The following is a 15,865-nucleotide window of genomic DNA, read 5'->3' on the forward strand; positions in this document are numbered from 1 at the left end:
TTGCTTATCCTGGACTGAAGTCTTGTGTCAGGGTCCCCATGGACACCCTGCGGCAGTGACAAAGCTAAGTCTCTGCAGGGCAACACTTAGGGTGGTGGCTTCTAGAACCATCGGGCTTGGAAGGCATTTCTGCCTGCCCCACGCATCCTCATCTCCTGAGGGCAAGGGGTGAAACTGTTAGGAGTGTTAGCTTGGGGACAGCTGCGCAGGCAATGGGTACCCTGAGCTTCTGGGGCCTGTAGGGAATCAGAGGGGATCTAGCGACCTACACAGCCTCCCCAAGGGTGCCGGAGCATTCTACCTGGACTTGAAACAGCATCATAGGCTATCTCCAAAGCAGTCTGAATAACACTGTGCCAGCCTGCTTGCTTGCAGAATGCCGAGCTTAGGTGTTACATATAAATGGGCATCTCATGAGGCGTTTTGGTTTCTTTGAAAAGCAATATTGGCATTCTGGGGGTAGTTCTCAGCTAAGAAACTATTTGAGTTTTATGTCTATGAGGAGGGAGCCTATACGAACAGGAATTTGTGGGGCAATGAAAATTTACTGCTAAGTGAATCTAACTTAGTTTCCTGCCTATATGCACACGCATTTATAGTGCTGTGTAAGGATTAAGCAAAGAAAGGGGGTGGGGGGGAAAGGAAAACAGCACAAATAAACCTGACTAGCAATGCTTTTGTAAAAGCTAGTACCATAATTCAGTTGTTCTTTTCCGTGTTCTGTGTCCTGGGATGAAAGCAGTAGTACTGCCAAGGGCCCCTCAGCACATGGTGTGTGGTCTTCGTAGCTGTCCATCTCAGAAACACTCACATTCGGTGCCCAGCTTCTTCCTTTGACTTCTCCATCCTTTATCCCCATGCTGCTGGGCCGTCTTCCCAAAGCGTCCTTGTCTGTTGCACCGAGGGGTCAGCGGTCAGGGTGCTGGACAGGTGCCGAGACAGGAGCTCTGTGTGGAGGGTTCTTTGTGCCCACCGACAAGCTTCTTGTAAAACGTGGGACAGGGACGGGCTGGGGCATGTCACTCTCCTTCTCTAGGATGGCTGTAACCCAGTGTCTTCATACAGGACAGTTCAAAATCTGAAAGGAATAAGCATGGATCATGGCATTTAAACGTGCCTTCACTATGCCGGGAGTTTCCAGGGAGGGCAAGGCTGGCCTCTGCATGGACCCCCTTTCTGGTTGATCTTAAGGATGAAGCAGGGATGTCAGTAGCATTTTGGCTGCTCTGGAGGAGGGAAAGGGCCTAGAGAGTCCTAGAAATCTCTGCTTGTCACCGGCTATGTGAACTCAGCTCATGAGCCCCCTAATTCCATTCCCTGTGAGTGCCCGATGGGTAAGCCTGGCCCTTTCCTTCAGGAGCTCTTGCTGAGATGGGGAGACAGCCAAGAGTGTGGACTCTTAGAAGATGACCTGGGAAGCACCCCAGGGAGGCGAGCAGAGTGCTGTGGGCAGCTGGGATGGGCACCTCTCCCTGGCATCTCTTCCCGGAGGAGATGAAGCTTACAGTGGGTCTGGAAGGACCAGGGAGAGAGCCAAGAGTGGATTGATGGGCAGGGAGCAGTGAGGGCACTCGAGGAAGAAGTAATAGCATGCCGCTGACAGGTGCAAGTTCGAGTGAGTGTTGGGCTAGCCAGGTCAGCTGCAGCTGTCAGCCTGTCTCCCCCGACCCCCTGCCCTCCAGCCCTCCTCAAGGGTGAACCCCAAAGCTTCATGGCCTCAGGGAAACAACAGGATGAAATGAAGACAGTCGGGACTTTACAGCCAACCTCCTCACCCTGGTCCCCAGATTGATTTTCCCCAAGAGCTTCCTGAGTCACAGTCTCACCAGAGTCTGAAGGGCAGGCAGCCACACTGCTCAGACCTAAGATTCAGAGCTGGTGACCTCTGCGGTGCCAGCATGTGCCCAGAGCAGCCAGCACCGCAGAGGTCACCAGCTCCCCATGGGATGTGCAAGGGGATCTGTTTCCTTTTTCCAGGAGCAGCCCCCGAGGTTTAGTGCTGCTGAGGAGGGAGCCTGAGGAATCGCCATGTGCTTGATGATTTGTGATGGGCTCTGCTTCTCTCCATGTGTTTGTGTACGTGTGGGTGTTTATTCCTCTAAGCACAAAGGATGTCAACAGCTGCCTGTGGGGGTTGGGGCGCAGGCAGGGAACCTAGCAGAGCATCCCAGGGTGTGCCCTTGGGGCATCCAGAAGATGCAGTTCAGCGGAGTGGCAATCCCGGGACACCCGTGAAGGTGAATTCTCAGTGTGTTGGAGGAATGTCAAATTCACGTCTCTGCATCCTGACCGTCCACACTTTCTACATCCATAAGGCCCCCTGTGGTCTGCTTTTGTTCACATGCATGCCGGCTCTGGGCTAGCTTTGGGGAATCAGGTCTCTACACTGGTCTGATTCTTGTGTTTTTTTGGTTGTTGTTGGTTCATTGAAGTTAGTTAATTTACAAGCTTGTGATCGTTTCTTCTATACAACAACGTGACCCAGGCATATGTGCACACATATCCATTCTCTCTCAGACCCTTTTCCCACATAGATTATCGCAGAATACTGGGTAGAGTTTCCTGTGCTATACAGCAGGTCTCTGTTGGCCAAGCATTCCGTATACCTCAGTGTGCGTATGCCAGTCCCAAACCCCCAATCCATCCCTCCCTCCTCCTTCTCTGTCCCCTTTGGTAACTGTAAGTTTTTCAGAGTCTGTTCTGTTCTTCGAGTAAGTTTACTTATATCCTTTTTTTTTTTTAAAGATTCCACATATAAGTGATATCATATGATGTTTGTCTTTTACTGTCTGACTAACTTCGCTTAGTATGACAGTTTCTAGGTCCCTCCATGTTGCTGCAAAGGGCATTATTTCATTCCTTTTTTATGGCTGAGTAATATATTCTTGGTTTTTGGAAGCCTTGCCTGGCACCTACACCTCATTCTCAAGGTTGAACTTGTAGTAAGATGTAGTGGAAGGCCCGACTGTGGGGTCAAGGCTGCTGGGGGTCTTAATGTTTGAGGGGTCCTCAGGCTGCATCTGTGGAGTGGGGTCTGAGGGTGTCAGTCAGTGGGTGAGCCCCCCCACACCCAGCAGAGAGTAGGGGGCATGTGAGAGCTCTACACAAGCCAGCCTTCCCAGTGTGGGCACAGCCATGGGGATTTATTTTTTTTCTCCCTCTGATCTGTTGAGTAGGGGACCCTAATGGTTGATACGAGGGTACCCGTATCGATTTTTTTTTTTAATTTGGAAATTTTTTCTAACTTAAAAAGGGTTGTAAAGGAAAAACAGTACAGGGAACACTCGTATACTTTTTACCCAGATTTTCCTACTTTATTTTTATTTTTAAAATTTATTATTATTATTATTATTATTATTTTGCTTTTTAGGGCCATACCTGTGGCATATGAAAGTTCCTAGGCTAGGGGGTCAAATCAGAGCTACAGCTGCCAGCCTACACCACAGCCACAGCAAGGCCAGGTCTGAGCCGAGTCTGCAGCCTACACCACAGCTCACGGCAACACTGGATCCTTAACATAATGAACGAGGCCAGGGATTGAACCTGCCTCCTCATGGATACTAGTCAGATTTGTTTCTGCTTTGCCATGATGGGAACTCCCAGATTTTCCTCTTTTATTATTTTGCCTCATTTGCCTTCTGATGGCTGTGAGTGTGTACTTATTTTTTTTTTTTTTTCTGAGCGATTTGAGGGTAAGTTACATATCTTATGTCCCTTTCCTGCTTAAGTGTACATTTTTTAAGAATAGGATATCGATATCTTTAAGTAAATAGGTACCTGATATTTATTTATTTTTTTAAGTTTTCTTGAAGTATAGTTAATTGACAAGGCTGTGATAATTTCTGCTGTGCAGCAAAGTGACCCGGTCACACATATACACCTATCCACGCTCTCTGATTCTTTTCCCACATAGATCATCACAGACCGATATTTATATTTGGGATCGTGTAACATCATGAAATGCAGTTTATTATTTTGTAAATTTTATTAAGTTCCCCTTGTCTTTCCACGTGTGATTTATGATACTCATGTTCAAATGTTTATAGATGATTAATCTCTTATATTTTTCCTCCTTTTCTAAGTCCCTTTGGATGGTGTCTTGAGTAGATTTAGTCTTTCAACTTTCTTTCACTCACTACACAAATATTTCTCACACCCTTTGCATTGTCTGACACTGGGGTTTAAAGGTGAGCAACGTCAGACGACGGTCTTGCCTGCAAGGAGCTCCCAGGCTAAGCAAGAGACAGACACGAATCAGATAATAATATAAGCCAGGGGTCATAAAACATAAACCAGGGGCCAGCAGGCTACGGCCTGTGGGCCAGATTTGACCCACTGCATGTTTTTATATGGCTCTCGAGCCAAGAATGATTTTTTTAAACAATTTTTGATGTTTGACGAAAGAATCAAAAGAAGAATAGCATTTCATGACCTGTAAAAATTAAATGCGATTCAAACCTCAGTGTCCACAGATAATGTTTTATTGGAACACAGCCATGCCAAACATTTCTAGCAGCAGGGCTGAGTGGTTGCCACAAAAACGATAGGACCTGCAAAGTCAAAAGTACTTCTGCAGGGAAAGTGTGCTGAGCCCTGGCATGAACAGCCTTAGATGTGCTAGGGAGGGGGTCACAAGGAGGAAGGAGGTTGTGTACTAGGGGATCTGTGTGAGGAGCTGGGAAACAGTCCCTTGCTGGGAGAGGAGGGAAGGGAAGGGGGTCCCTGGAGGAATGAGACCTTCCAGACAGCATGTTCAAAGGCCCTGAGGTTGAGGAGGGTGGGTTTTCAAGGACTGAAAAGATGGCTTTTATGGCAGGAATAGAGATGGGGGTGAGGGAGCAATGGATGGGGGGGTGGCGCTTCTGGAGAGGCGTGGAGAGGGATGTCAGCTGCCTTGACAGGACAGCAGTGCATCTTGGAGGGTGGACATGGTGAAGGAAGGGTCACGATAGGTGCACAGCTCTGGCAGAGGCCACTGACCCCTGTCCTTCCTTTTCTTTTAGGTAAAACCTGTTCTCCAGTAGGTTGGCATCCTGTGGAAGGTTGGTCAGCCAAAGCCCGGGGCGTGAAGAATCTGGAAGCTGTCCCATCTGAGGTGTTGAAACCAAAAGAAACATTATTTATGAAACTCTGGCACAGTTGTGTGTGTGTGGAATGTCAACTCTGAACGTCACTGCAGGAGACACCACCCTCCGGATGCCCCTTTAAAATGTCACCCGTTGTTCCCTCCTCAGCGGGGCTTTTGCCTTGCTAAGGGGCAAGGCACAGAAACATGCTGGTTTTAAAAATAATCATTTTAAAGCGATCGCCAACAAAAGCAAAAGAGATCAGAAGTTATCAAGAACCTAAAAAAAGCCTAAAGGATATCTATCTCTATAGCAGGGTTTCTGACTGTCTGCTGCCCTGGATCTGTGACCTCCTAGGTATCTGCCCCTTCACGGTCTTTCCTGGGCTTGGTGAAGTTCTGGCCTTACGCTGGTGATGGCTGCGTGAAAGTTCAAAGTGAAAGGTCTCAGAGCTGCCCCAGCTCCCAGCAGATGCAAACACGTCCTTCTGGCTCCTTTTCCTTCCTTTTTCAAAGGGTTCAGCAGAATTAGGCATGCCTAGCTCACAAAGAATTCTGAGTATCAGGGAAAAACCTCTACCTGTGTATGTGTGTGCATGTGTGGGTATTGTGTGTATGTGTGTGTATGTACAGGTGAAATAATTTTTCTCTCTCTGAAGAGAAAAGAAAGCGCTTTGGCAACCTTCAGTTAGTAATATCCCTTGTGTGTATGTCTGCCCTATCATGAGTCTATGTTGTTGGTCTCAGAAATGGAATTTTTTTAAAAAAAATCACTGTGGTAATTTAAACGAGTGATGGTCTGGTTGGCTGAAAAAAGCCCACTGCCAGGGATGCTGTTTGCAGTTGGTCTGGGTTGGGTTGGCCTAAGAACCCACTTGGACCCAGGAAGGCCCGGGAAGGCCCCTTCTGTGGGGGGGCGGGCAGGGCTTCAGGTAGTGGCTTATCTCAGAGCTCAAGTGCCTGACCTTTTTTTGGCTTCTGGGAGCAGGGCCTTGGCTGACTTCTCAGGATGGTGAGGCCTCTTGGTTCACTGTTTCCCCAGGGGTATTCGCTGCAATGAATGTGCTTCTGCTAATGTCTCCTAGCAGTGCCTTTGGGGCCTGGGGACTTTGTTCCTTCTGGAAGGTGTTTTGTAGCCTTAAGTTTCTTTTCTTTTCTGGTGTGGTGCAGGTCTGCGTATCTCCCGGTTGGTTGTCTGTTCCACTGCTTGGGATGAAAACTCTGGCCTTTCTCCCACTCGTCCCTATTTTCAGTTTCCTGAGACAGGGCTGCTAGTACTTTGGGGTCCCCTGGTTCCTGAAGCTGGCTGGGCATGCATGCTCTATGGCCCTGGCAGTTTAGGCTGGCACTTCGGCCTCTGCGGGAAAGAGGGGATGCTTGGGGGCGATCATGAAAAGAGTGGCCTGCTGCCCTTCAGCTCCTGTGATTTCACTCTTATGTTGACTTTCTCCTTTTCTCCACCTTGTTTGCCAGAGGGGTGGGACTGCTCTATCTCCTCCCTCCACCATGTCCTCGTGGGCCAGGGTGGTGACTAAACAGGATGGGCCACCTAGCAGCTGTGCGCCCTTGGAACCTTTGAACTGGAACTGCGGCTCACACTTGCCTTTCCGACAACTGCGGCCAAACCATCAGTGGAAAAGCTGGATTCTACTGCCTTATGCGTAAGCGCTGGCTTCTATCTGCCATGTGCTCACCACCTGGCCTGGTAGAGGCAGCCTCTGAGATGACCTTCCAGATGGCAGAGCTTCAGCACTACAGACTCTTCAATAAAGCACCCTTCTGGCATGAACCCTCTATGCATCGGTTTGGTTGTTTTTTTGGATGTTTTTTGAGATGGAAGCCAGCGAGGTGCCTTTTTGTGATCAGGGCTGTGGGCCCGAGGCTTGGAGGAGAAGTGGGGCCCTTGGGCCATTCCCTGGTCCTGGGGCTTTGGAAGGAAAGCTTAGAAATGAAATGGTGTAGGGTGGGGGGTGCGGAGAGGGCCGTCCTGTTTTTCCATATGCACTTATGGGTACAGCACATCATTTCCTGGAGGCTGCCTCTCTGGTGAGGACATATTGAACCCTCATTGTTTTTGGAGAATCTTGGGGTATCTCCAAAGAGTAGAGAACCACCTGTGTCAGAAGCTGCTTGCTGACTCTTGCCTCTGCCCTGGCTTGGCTTAGGGGCCAAGGAACAGGCAGAGAAGTCCAGGCTGGCTTAGCGCACAGGCGAGAAAATGCAGGAAAAAAAAGCCTGTTTGCTCCCGTTTTGTTTGTTTTTTTGCTTTTTAGGGCTGCACCAGTGGCATATGGAAGTTCCCAGGCTAGGGGTCAAATTGGAGCTGCAGCTGCCAGCCTATGCCACAGCCACAACAATGTGGGATTCAAGCCACGTCTGTGACCTACACCACAGCTCACGGCAATGCTGGATCCTTAACCCGCTGAGAGAGGCCGGGGATCGAACCTGCATCCTCATGGATACTAGTTGGGTTCATAATCTACTGAGCCACAGTGGGAGCTCCTGTTTGCTCCCGTTCTAATGCGGACTCCTTGGGAGTTATGGAGATGCTGTTGATGGTCTGCCTGACTCTTCCCAGAGGGGCTACTCCTGGGCTCTGTCTTCCCTTCAGCCGGAGCTGCAGCCTGAGGTGTCTCGTGTGGCTTTTTCTCCCGGGGTGGGGCGGGGGGGGTGCTGCCAGGCTGCGAACCCCCCAGGTGAGGGTTGGTCCTGTCAGGTGGGTGGGTTCCTTTGAAGGCTCCCAGGGGAGGAGGGGTTGGCCTGAGGGAGAGCCTGTGTGGTCTGGGGTCAACGCTCCCCCTCTACCCCCGTTGGCTGATGGTGCACCTTGCCTTTTCTTGCCTTTTGTTTTTGAGGATTCAGTTGGGGATCAACCCCACCATGGGGCCTTCTGCACACAAAAACCAGTCTTCCCCAGTGTGCCCTGTAGGACCTACAGAAAGCCTGTAATTAAAGATAATCTAGGAGTTCCCGTCGTGGCGCAGTGGAAATGAATCCGACTAGGAACCATGAGGTTGTGGGTTCGATCCCTGGCCTCGCTCAGTGGGTTAAGGATTCAGTGTTGCCTCGAGCTGTGGTGTAGGTTGCAGACGTGGCTCGGAGCTGGCATGGCTGTTGCCTGTGTTTTCTTTCACAAAGTAGTCACAATATGGCTCTTCTCATACTGTGTGGGGTTGGGGAGAGACTGGGTGAACCTTGGCACATTATCCCCAAAAGGCCCCTATGAAGTCTTGTATTTGTGTCCCCTGCCTGTCCCCTGTAGTGGCATTCCTAGGTTTGGGTACCATTTCAGTGGAGTCAGGGAAATGATCTAGAAGAACAGGATCGGGGGGTGGGGTGCCCCAGTGCCCTAAACTTGCCAGTGGGAAGTGGGTGACTGGATCATTTCAAGAGGTTGAGGTGTTTGTATTGTCATTTCCTGGAGAAGGAAGGGGGGAGGGGAGGGGAGGGGCACCTTCCTCAGCATCTCACCCTTCCCCTCACCCCTCTTCCCAGAGCAGCATCATGAATTTGCAGGTCCCAATACTGCTGACATTTCTCACCACTGACACCTTCCTGGGACTTCTGAAGACATTGGGGTTAGGTCTTAATTAAATGGTGACTTCCTTTGAGGGCAAGGAGCAAGTGATCTCTAGGGGCTGGGAGGTGTCTCCACCAGCCCACCATGCAGACAGGGTCTGCCCCACAAGACCCCCAGGCTGCTCCCTCTGAGACAGGTGGGATCCAGTGCTTTGTGTTTGGAAACACTAGTGGTTTATATCAATCAGAGGCTTTGAGAACACTTGATGTGGACCCAGTGTGCCCAGCACGCAGTTTGTGAAACCAGGGTTTATTTTGCATGACTCCTGGGGAGCCCAATAGAAGCAAACAATCCTAGTGGTTGTCACTACGCACCTGAGCCACCTGAGCCTTTGGTCCACGAAGCACCTGGTGTGACCCTCCTTGCAAATCCTTGGGCTGTGATTTCAGGCTGGACCTTTGCCAGGCTGGCTGGCTTCTCAACTCTGTTTCCCTGGGGGATGGGTTTGTGATGAGTCAGGTTGATGTGGAGCCTGGTGAGCTGTGTGTGTCTGTCGGCAAAGCAGGAGGCCCACAGTCTCTGGCTTATACGTTGAATTAGCCTACTCACGTGGGGTGCTGCAAGCAGGTAATGTTGTGGGTTACTCTTGGCAGGAAAGCCAGCCTGGCTATGCTGAGAATCTGGATGCAGACAGCCCGTCCCTGGCCTGGCTGCTCATGCGCCGTGCGAGCTTGGCCTCACTTTTCTTTCTCATCTGTAATATGGGAGCAGGCTTCCTTCTTTCCTTATTAGGATCATTAACAGGAATAGTCCAGCCAAGTGCAGCTGCGTGCGCCTGGCACTGGGCCACTTAGGAAATGGTTGCTTCCACTGTGAGCACTGTCAGAGTCCCTCCTGTGGGACAGGTACTTTTCTGCCTCCCCTTTCTTATTCAGGCCTTGGGAGAGTCCCTTTAGGTGGGTGTCATTTCTGGAGCCGACCTGGAGTTTTCTGCCATCATTTCCAGGGGCCTCAGGCTGTGAGAACCTCACTCCCATAAGACCCATATATCTCACGTTGGCCCAGCCCTTCAACACCCTCCGAGTCCAGCCACCAATGCGGTGAGGCTAGTGACTGTCTTCATTTTGTACGTCGGGACTGGACTGGGAAGGTCTTGTCGCTGTGTTGGGTCAACTGGTTGCCGTGGACATGGACCATGAGTCTCCTGCCCCGCGGGGGGCTCCCCTTCTGAGACCACAGCAGCTCCCTCATAAGATGTCTGAGTTCTGGGCCCAGGACCCTGAGGTCCCATGTCCCAACCGGCACCCCATGCTCTAGAAGGCCCCCCTGTGACTGTGGCCTCTTGATGGGGAAAACAATCAGCTGGTAGAGGGGAGATGCCGTCTGGGGCCCACGCTCCCCCCCACCCCCTTTTCCAGAGCTTGCCCTAGAATTTTCTGCCTGAAGATCCCTGAGCTGGCTTTCAGGCCATCCTGCCTGGGGCCGTTTGTGCGCCTACACCTCAGTCAAAGAGTGGCCAGCTGTGACCAGGATGGAGATGTGCAGGCGGGGGTGTGCACAGGCAAGGGGGAGGCCACAAGGAATGACAGGAGAAGGGGAACGGGCTGTAGGCTGAGATGCTGCCCTGGGCCCAGCACACATCGAGGGCAGGTGGGCTCCGTGGGGACTGGGCTCTGGCCGCGCACTGGGGAAAAGGAGGCACACGGTCTGCGTGTCAGCTCTGACGGCATCTGCATCATTGTACAACGTTAGAACCCGGGGCGGGGGGCTGAAGCAGACACATACCCTCAGTGAAGAGCCTGTCTGGTGGCCTATGAGGTTAGCCCAGACTGTTCCCCAAGTTGATTTTTCCATGTTTCTTTTTTTTTTCTTATCCAAGAGACGGTAGGGATGCACTTTGAGATTGCTGCTGTTCTGAGAGCACGTCAGTTTTCTCCGTGGTGATTCTGTCCTTCACATGATAAGATTTTGAGACCATGGTTGATTCCACCAGGCTTGGCATCCACCCCCATTTCCCGACCCTCTCGAGCTCCTTCCCAATTCCCTAGAGATTGGATGGGCACCAGTGCCCTCTTCTCTCTCTCAACTGTACTTGGCATCGCTCTCCATGGAAAATAAGGGCTGGAAGTGTTCTGGAAGACCAAGTGAAGAATGGCAGAGTAGTAGAAGTATCACATAAGGTAATGAAATGGAATAATCTGCTTTTCACTTGCCAGCTCCCCCAGGGGCATGGCACACTGCCTCATCAATCAGTCCCCCTTGTCCACTGCTCACCCCTTGCCGGTGGAGAGGTGGCCAGGTGTGGCTGGCAGGCCAGCCTGGAGTCTTCCAGCTGGGCCACCTCCTGGCTGAGCCCTTTTGGCCGAGACACTGAAATTCCTAGCTGTCCACAAGGTGAGGTGTGTGTGTGTGTGTGTGTGTGTGTGTGTGTGTGTGTGTGACCATGGTGGGTGCTGTATGGCACTTCCAGCTGGAGTTCAGGGAGCCACAAGGCATGATGTGGGGCCTGTGGGGTTGTAGAGGTGAATGGGCCAGGCACGCTTCTGTCTTCTAAGGCTGTGTGAGTACGAGGGACAGAGGCTTGCAGGCAGAACCCCATCTTGGGCGGCCTCTGTCTGACTACAGTGTCTGCGACTGCACAGCATCCGCTGCTGTGGTTGTGCTTTTGATAGGTTCCAGGTGCCGTCTTACAAGCTCAGGCTCTGAAGCTCGATTGGAGTCCTGGTTTCTACTATTTGCCTCCATGGGACCTTGGACCCGGCCCTTAACCTCTACGCGGCACTCCCCCCGCCGCCGCCACTTACCTGTAATAGCACCCACCTCCATCTGGGCATTGTGAAGTGAATGCGCTAGTATCTTTTTTTAAAAAAATTTTTATTAGAGTTGATTTATCTTGTTCTGTCAACTTCTGCTGTGCAGCCAAGTGACCCAGTCATACATCTGTACAGACTCTCTTTCTCATATTTCCTTCTATCATGTTTCATCACAAGTGATTGGACATAGTGCCCCGTGCTATACAGCAGGACCTCATTGCCTATCCATTCTAAATGTAACACTTTGCATCTATTAACCCCGAACTCCCAGTCCACCTCTCCCTCCCTATCTCAGCAACCTGCCAGAAAATCAATAAGGCAACAGAGATCCTAAATGCCTTAGTATCTTTACGTGCTTGTGCCACCACCACTCAGCACTGACATGTGAATGCGGATGGCAGTTCTTTAGCTTCTGTTACCTCTTCTGCTTTTCCAGCGAGGAGACCGAGGCTTTGGTCAAGGGCTTCTCTCCAGGTCTGAAGCCCTGGGTGCTGTTGCCACCCAGTGCTGGGGCTGGGATCAAGCTCAGGAGCCCAGAGTGCAAAGTTCTGTGGGATTCTAGGGGTGTGGAGAGTGCTGAGGTGGGGGGAGAACAGGGGTCTCCTGCTGTGGTTCTTGCCTTGGGGCAAGGCGTTTGTGGTAACCGGTGCTGGGGAGAGTGGGGCCCTGGGCAGAGGGAGGAGAGGGGAGGGGTGGGAAAGGAGGCTGCAGAGGCCCCCCTCTTACCTGGATATTCCAGTTCTTCCTCCAGGAAGACCCATTTCTTACAGAGTGGGTTGGGTCTTGGGGAAGCAAAGCTGGGCTGGAAAGAATATGGAACTGAGTTGACATCTTCCTCCTCTGATGCCCCCCTCTTTTTGTTCGTATTCTGGACACTTCAGGGGCCAACGTTGGGGATCCCACATCCCAAGCATTACTGCTTTCCTCCCCAAGTGGAGGATTAGATGTTCCTCAACTGGGGGCACCCAGACTCCAAATGGCCCACTCTTCTACGAGCAGTTGGGGACTTGTCAGCTCACCTGTCCAGTATCGGCTCAAGCAGCTGTGACCTCTAGAGAGATGATCTGGTCCCGTGTCTTCTGGAGCCACTGAAAGGCAGGACTAGAGTGAGGAGAAAACATTTCAGACTGGTTGAAGTAGAATTTTGATTAAAAGTGGGTTTATTATCAAAACAATGTTTTCATGGGTGACATTTTGAAAGACAGATAATTATAAAGAAGATAAAACAAGTCAGCCAGATAATAACCCTTCACAGCATTTTGGTGTGTTTTCCCTTTAACTCAAACTCACTCCCTACCTTCCTCTCTTCCTTCCTTTCTCCCTCCCTCCCTTCTTTCCATCATTTATCTGCCTATCACTTGCACACCTGTATTGAATGCCCACTTAAGCTGGGCTCTGTATCACCCAGACAGCTCAAGAAGTTGAGTCTAGGGGAAGACTAGACACATGACCTAGAGGGATTACAGAGGACAGAGGGCTGTGAAGACAGGGATGCAGGGGCCTCAGAAACCCTGATGAAGGAGGGGCCACCTCTGCCTGCACAACGGGTGACCCCCGGACTTCGGCATGGGTGCCTTTCCAGGTTCTTCTCTACACATTTGGGTCATATAACCTGATTTTTTTCCACTTACTGTTAGAGCATTCCCTTGTGTCCATGAATATTTAAAACAGGCTTTAAAAAGAGCCTTAGCATTGTGCTTTTTAGGCTTGCACCACTGAGTGGCCTTGTCTCTGACATACGCTGGTCAAAGCGGAGGACAGGAGGGGCCCCATGGCCAAGTGCAAGGCATGGAATGGCCCCCAAGAAGAGCTCAGAATGGCTAGTTTTCTTTCCTCCTTCTCTTTGCTCTCCTTTGCCCCTTTTGCTATTTCACCCTGAAACCTGGGGAAGGGAGTTCCTGTTGTGGCACAGCGGAAACGAATCTGAGTAGGAACCATGAAGTTTGGGGTTCGATCTCTGGCCTCGCTCAGTGGGTTAAGGATCTGGCGTTGCCGTGAGCTGTAGTGTAGGTCGCAGATGTGGCTTGGATCCCGCATTGCTGTGGCTGTGGTGTAGACTGGCAGCTTTAGCTCTAATTTGACCCCTAGCCTGGGAACTTCCAAATGCCTCAGGTGTGGCCCTAAAAAAGTGAAGAAAAAAAAAACAACAACAAAAAACCCACCAGAAAACAAACCTGGGAAGGATGAAGGCTGAGGTCTGCCTGAGCGCAGAACTGGGCTTGCCACAATCCATCACCTCTGCAGGTGGTCAGGCCCAGCTGTTACCACCCAGCTGTGTGCAGTTCTGACCCTCAGCTGTCCCCACCCTGGCCAAGCGGCTCAGTGACCGTCCTCGTGTCACTGAGTGGAGCTCATAAAGGCAGCTCCTTCCTACGTGGAGCCCATCTAGGGAGGGCTCCGTGGGCAGAGCGAGCTCAGCCTCCCACCCTCGGCAGACCCGTCAGAGCCTCAGCAGCCTTCCTCCAGCCTCTGCATGCATCACCCCACCAGGGGCCCCCAGTATTCCTCACATGGGGAGAGCGTTCAGAAGCACTAGGCTCCCTGAGCCCTGGCCCTGAAGTGGCCATCATGTGAGATGCAGGTTCAGGTTTACTTGTTCTCAGATGTCTATCCAATTGTCCAGCACCACTGCCAGGGGTCGGGGCGGGGGGTGTGTGGGGGGTGTGCCGTCTCGGACGCACACTAAGTTCTGTATCAGAGTTTTATGTTGGGAGCTCCTGGGTCTCGTCTCTGCAGTATCAAGCAGGACTGAGCACTGCCAAGCAGGGGGCACGTTGGGATTTGTAGTGTGGGTGCTGGTGCTGGCGGGGGGGGGGGGGGGGCTTGGGGAGCATGGAGTCCAGCATCGTCATTCTACACTTGAGGAAGTTCAGGCTCCTGGAGTTTACGGGAACGCCAGCTAGTCCTGCACAGGAGGGTAAATTCCTTTTGAGCCTGGAGCATCTGTACTCAGAACCCTAAGCAAGACTCAGCTGGAGGCTGCGGGCTTCCTCTTCCTCCATTTCTTCCTTTTGCACCTGTGCCTCATGGCTTTCCTGCCCGCCTAGGGGAGAGGGTGTGTTGGGGCACCCCCCACTCGCCTCCAGACTGCAGTGGGCAAGGCGACTGCATGTGGGGCAGGGAGTGGATTTGGACCCACTTAAAAAACCCCTTGGATTCACAACGCAGTGCCAGTGAGGGTGGTGGCTGCCAGATGTTTCCCAAAGCAGGAGGCTCAGTGACTGAAGTGCCCAGGAATCTGAAAGACTTGAACTTCACCAAGGGGGGACCAGAGAGCACCGTGGAGAGTGGTGACTCCAGCAGGCTGGCCATGGCCAACTGCGACGTCTGTTGCTAAGGCTTCAGCTGCACGTTTCTTAGTCTGAAGGCCCTGTTAGGGCACGTGAGGCAGGGGCGGGAGGAGATGCCAGGAGGCAGCTGCCCAGCCCGGCAGGTCCCACTGTGAGATGTAGAGAGGTCAAGACCATGGGAACACGCATGAGAGCTCACCACAGGAGCCCAGAAAGACTCAGCTGGCTGGTGGCCTGAGACTCTGCATTTCTAACAAGCTCCCAGGAGAGGCCACCTTTTGAAGAACAAGAGTTTGGCCCGCCTTTCCCCTGCACCGTGCTTTGCCACCACCCTGTGGCTTTCTGAATCCTGGCTGTGGAGGTTTAGGTCACAGGCCTGCCATCGCCCGGACCTGCCCTCTCTTCTTCAACAGCCCTCAGTTACCATGATGCCTCTGGATGTCCTGGCCTGAGGGTCATGTGTGCTGATGCATCCCAGATACTGGAGGCCAGAAAGCCCAGATGAGGACATCGCTTGTGCCCTGGAGGAGAGCGGGGATTTGATGCCATGGCCGTTTCCTCCTCGTGCCCAGGAGAACCCCCCTGTTTGGAGGATGAGGGTTTCTAGGATGGTGGGTACTGGGAAGATGGCCCTGATGTCTGAGGAAGGGTCATCTGGCCTGAGAGGAGGGTTGGTTGTCAGCCCACATGGATATTTGGCTCTTCCTGGTGAGCAGAAAGAAAAAACTGCAAAAAGTACTACAGAGTTCCCTTTCCCCCTCAGCAACCTGCAATTCAGGGAGGGTCTAGCCCAGGAGGAAACCCGACGCCCCCTGCGGGACCCTCCTGGTACTGCAGGCCAGGTTGTCGAAGAGGGAATCCTGCAGTGCCATCTGTCCTAGCAGGAGCCCAAATACCCTTCAAGTAAGACGAGGTCTGGTGCCAGGCATCAGGAACCACGGGTGGGGTCGCCGATAATTGGTGTGGCATGGACGGGCCAGAGCTTGGGGTGCTGGTGCTGAGAGTTAAAATAAAAGAAGATGTTGCAAGTCTCCAGGATTCCCAGTGAGAGAGTACGGCTTTGGATGAGAGAAAGATGGGATATGGTGTAATTCTAGGGATTTAGGCCCAATGTGATCACTGGCTGTCCAGGGGAATGATGACCACGGAGAGGATGAATACAGGAAAGTATTTGGAA

The 15,865-nt window shown here is 51.9% G+C and overlaps 1 protein-coding gene across 1 annotated transcript in view; it reads left to right on the forward strand.

The window, feature by feature from the left end:
* The window catches only part of FAM174B (family with sequence similarity 174 member B), a 35,716-nt gene extending 28,862 nt beyond the window's left edge, over positions 1-6,854 (forward strand). Inside the window, exon 3 of the mRNA XM_047796794.1 lies at positions 5,004-6,854. Coding sequence (XP_047652750.1) covers positions 5,004-5,007 — 4 coding nt within the window. The 3' untranslated portion in view covers positions 5,008-6,854. The remainder of the gene's footprint in view (positions 1-5,003) is intronic.
* Positions 6,855-15,865: the final 9,011 nt, after the last annotated feature.

Source organism: Phacochoerus africanus, chromosome 9 (genome assembly GCF_016906955.1).
Source record: "Phacochoerus africanus isolate WHEZ1 chromosome 9, ROS_Pafr_v1, whole genome shotgun sequence".
Classification (NCBI taxonomy): domain Eukaryota; kingdom Metazoa; phylum Chordata; class Mammalia; order Artiodactyla; family Suidae; genus Phacochoerus; species Phacochoerus africanus.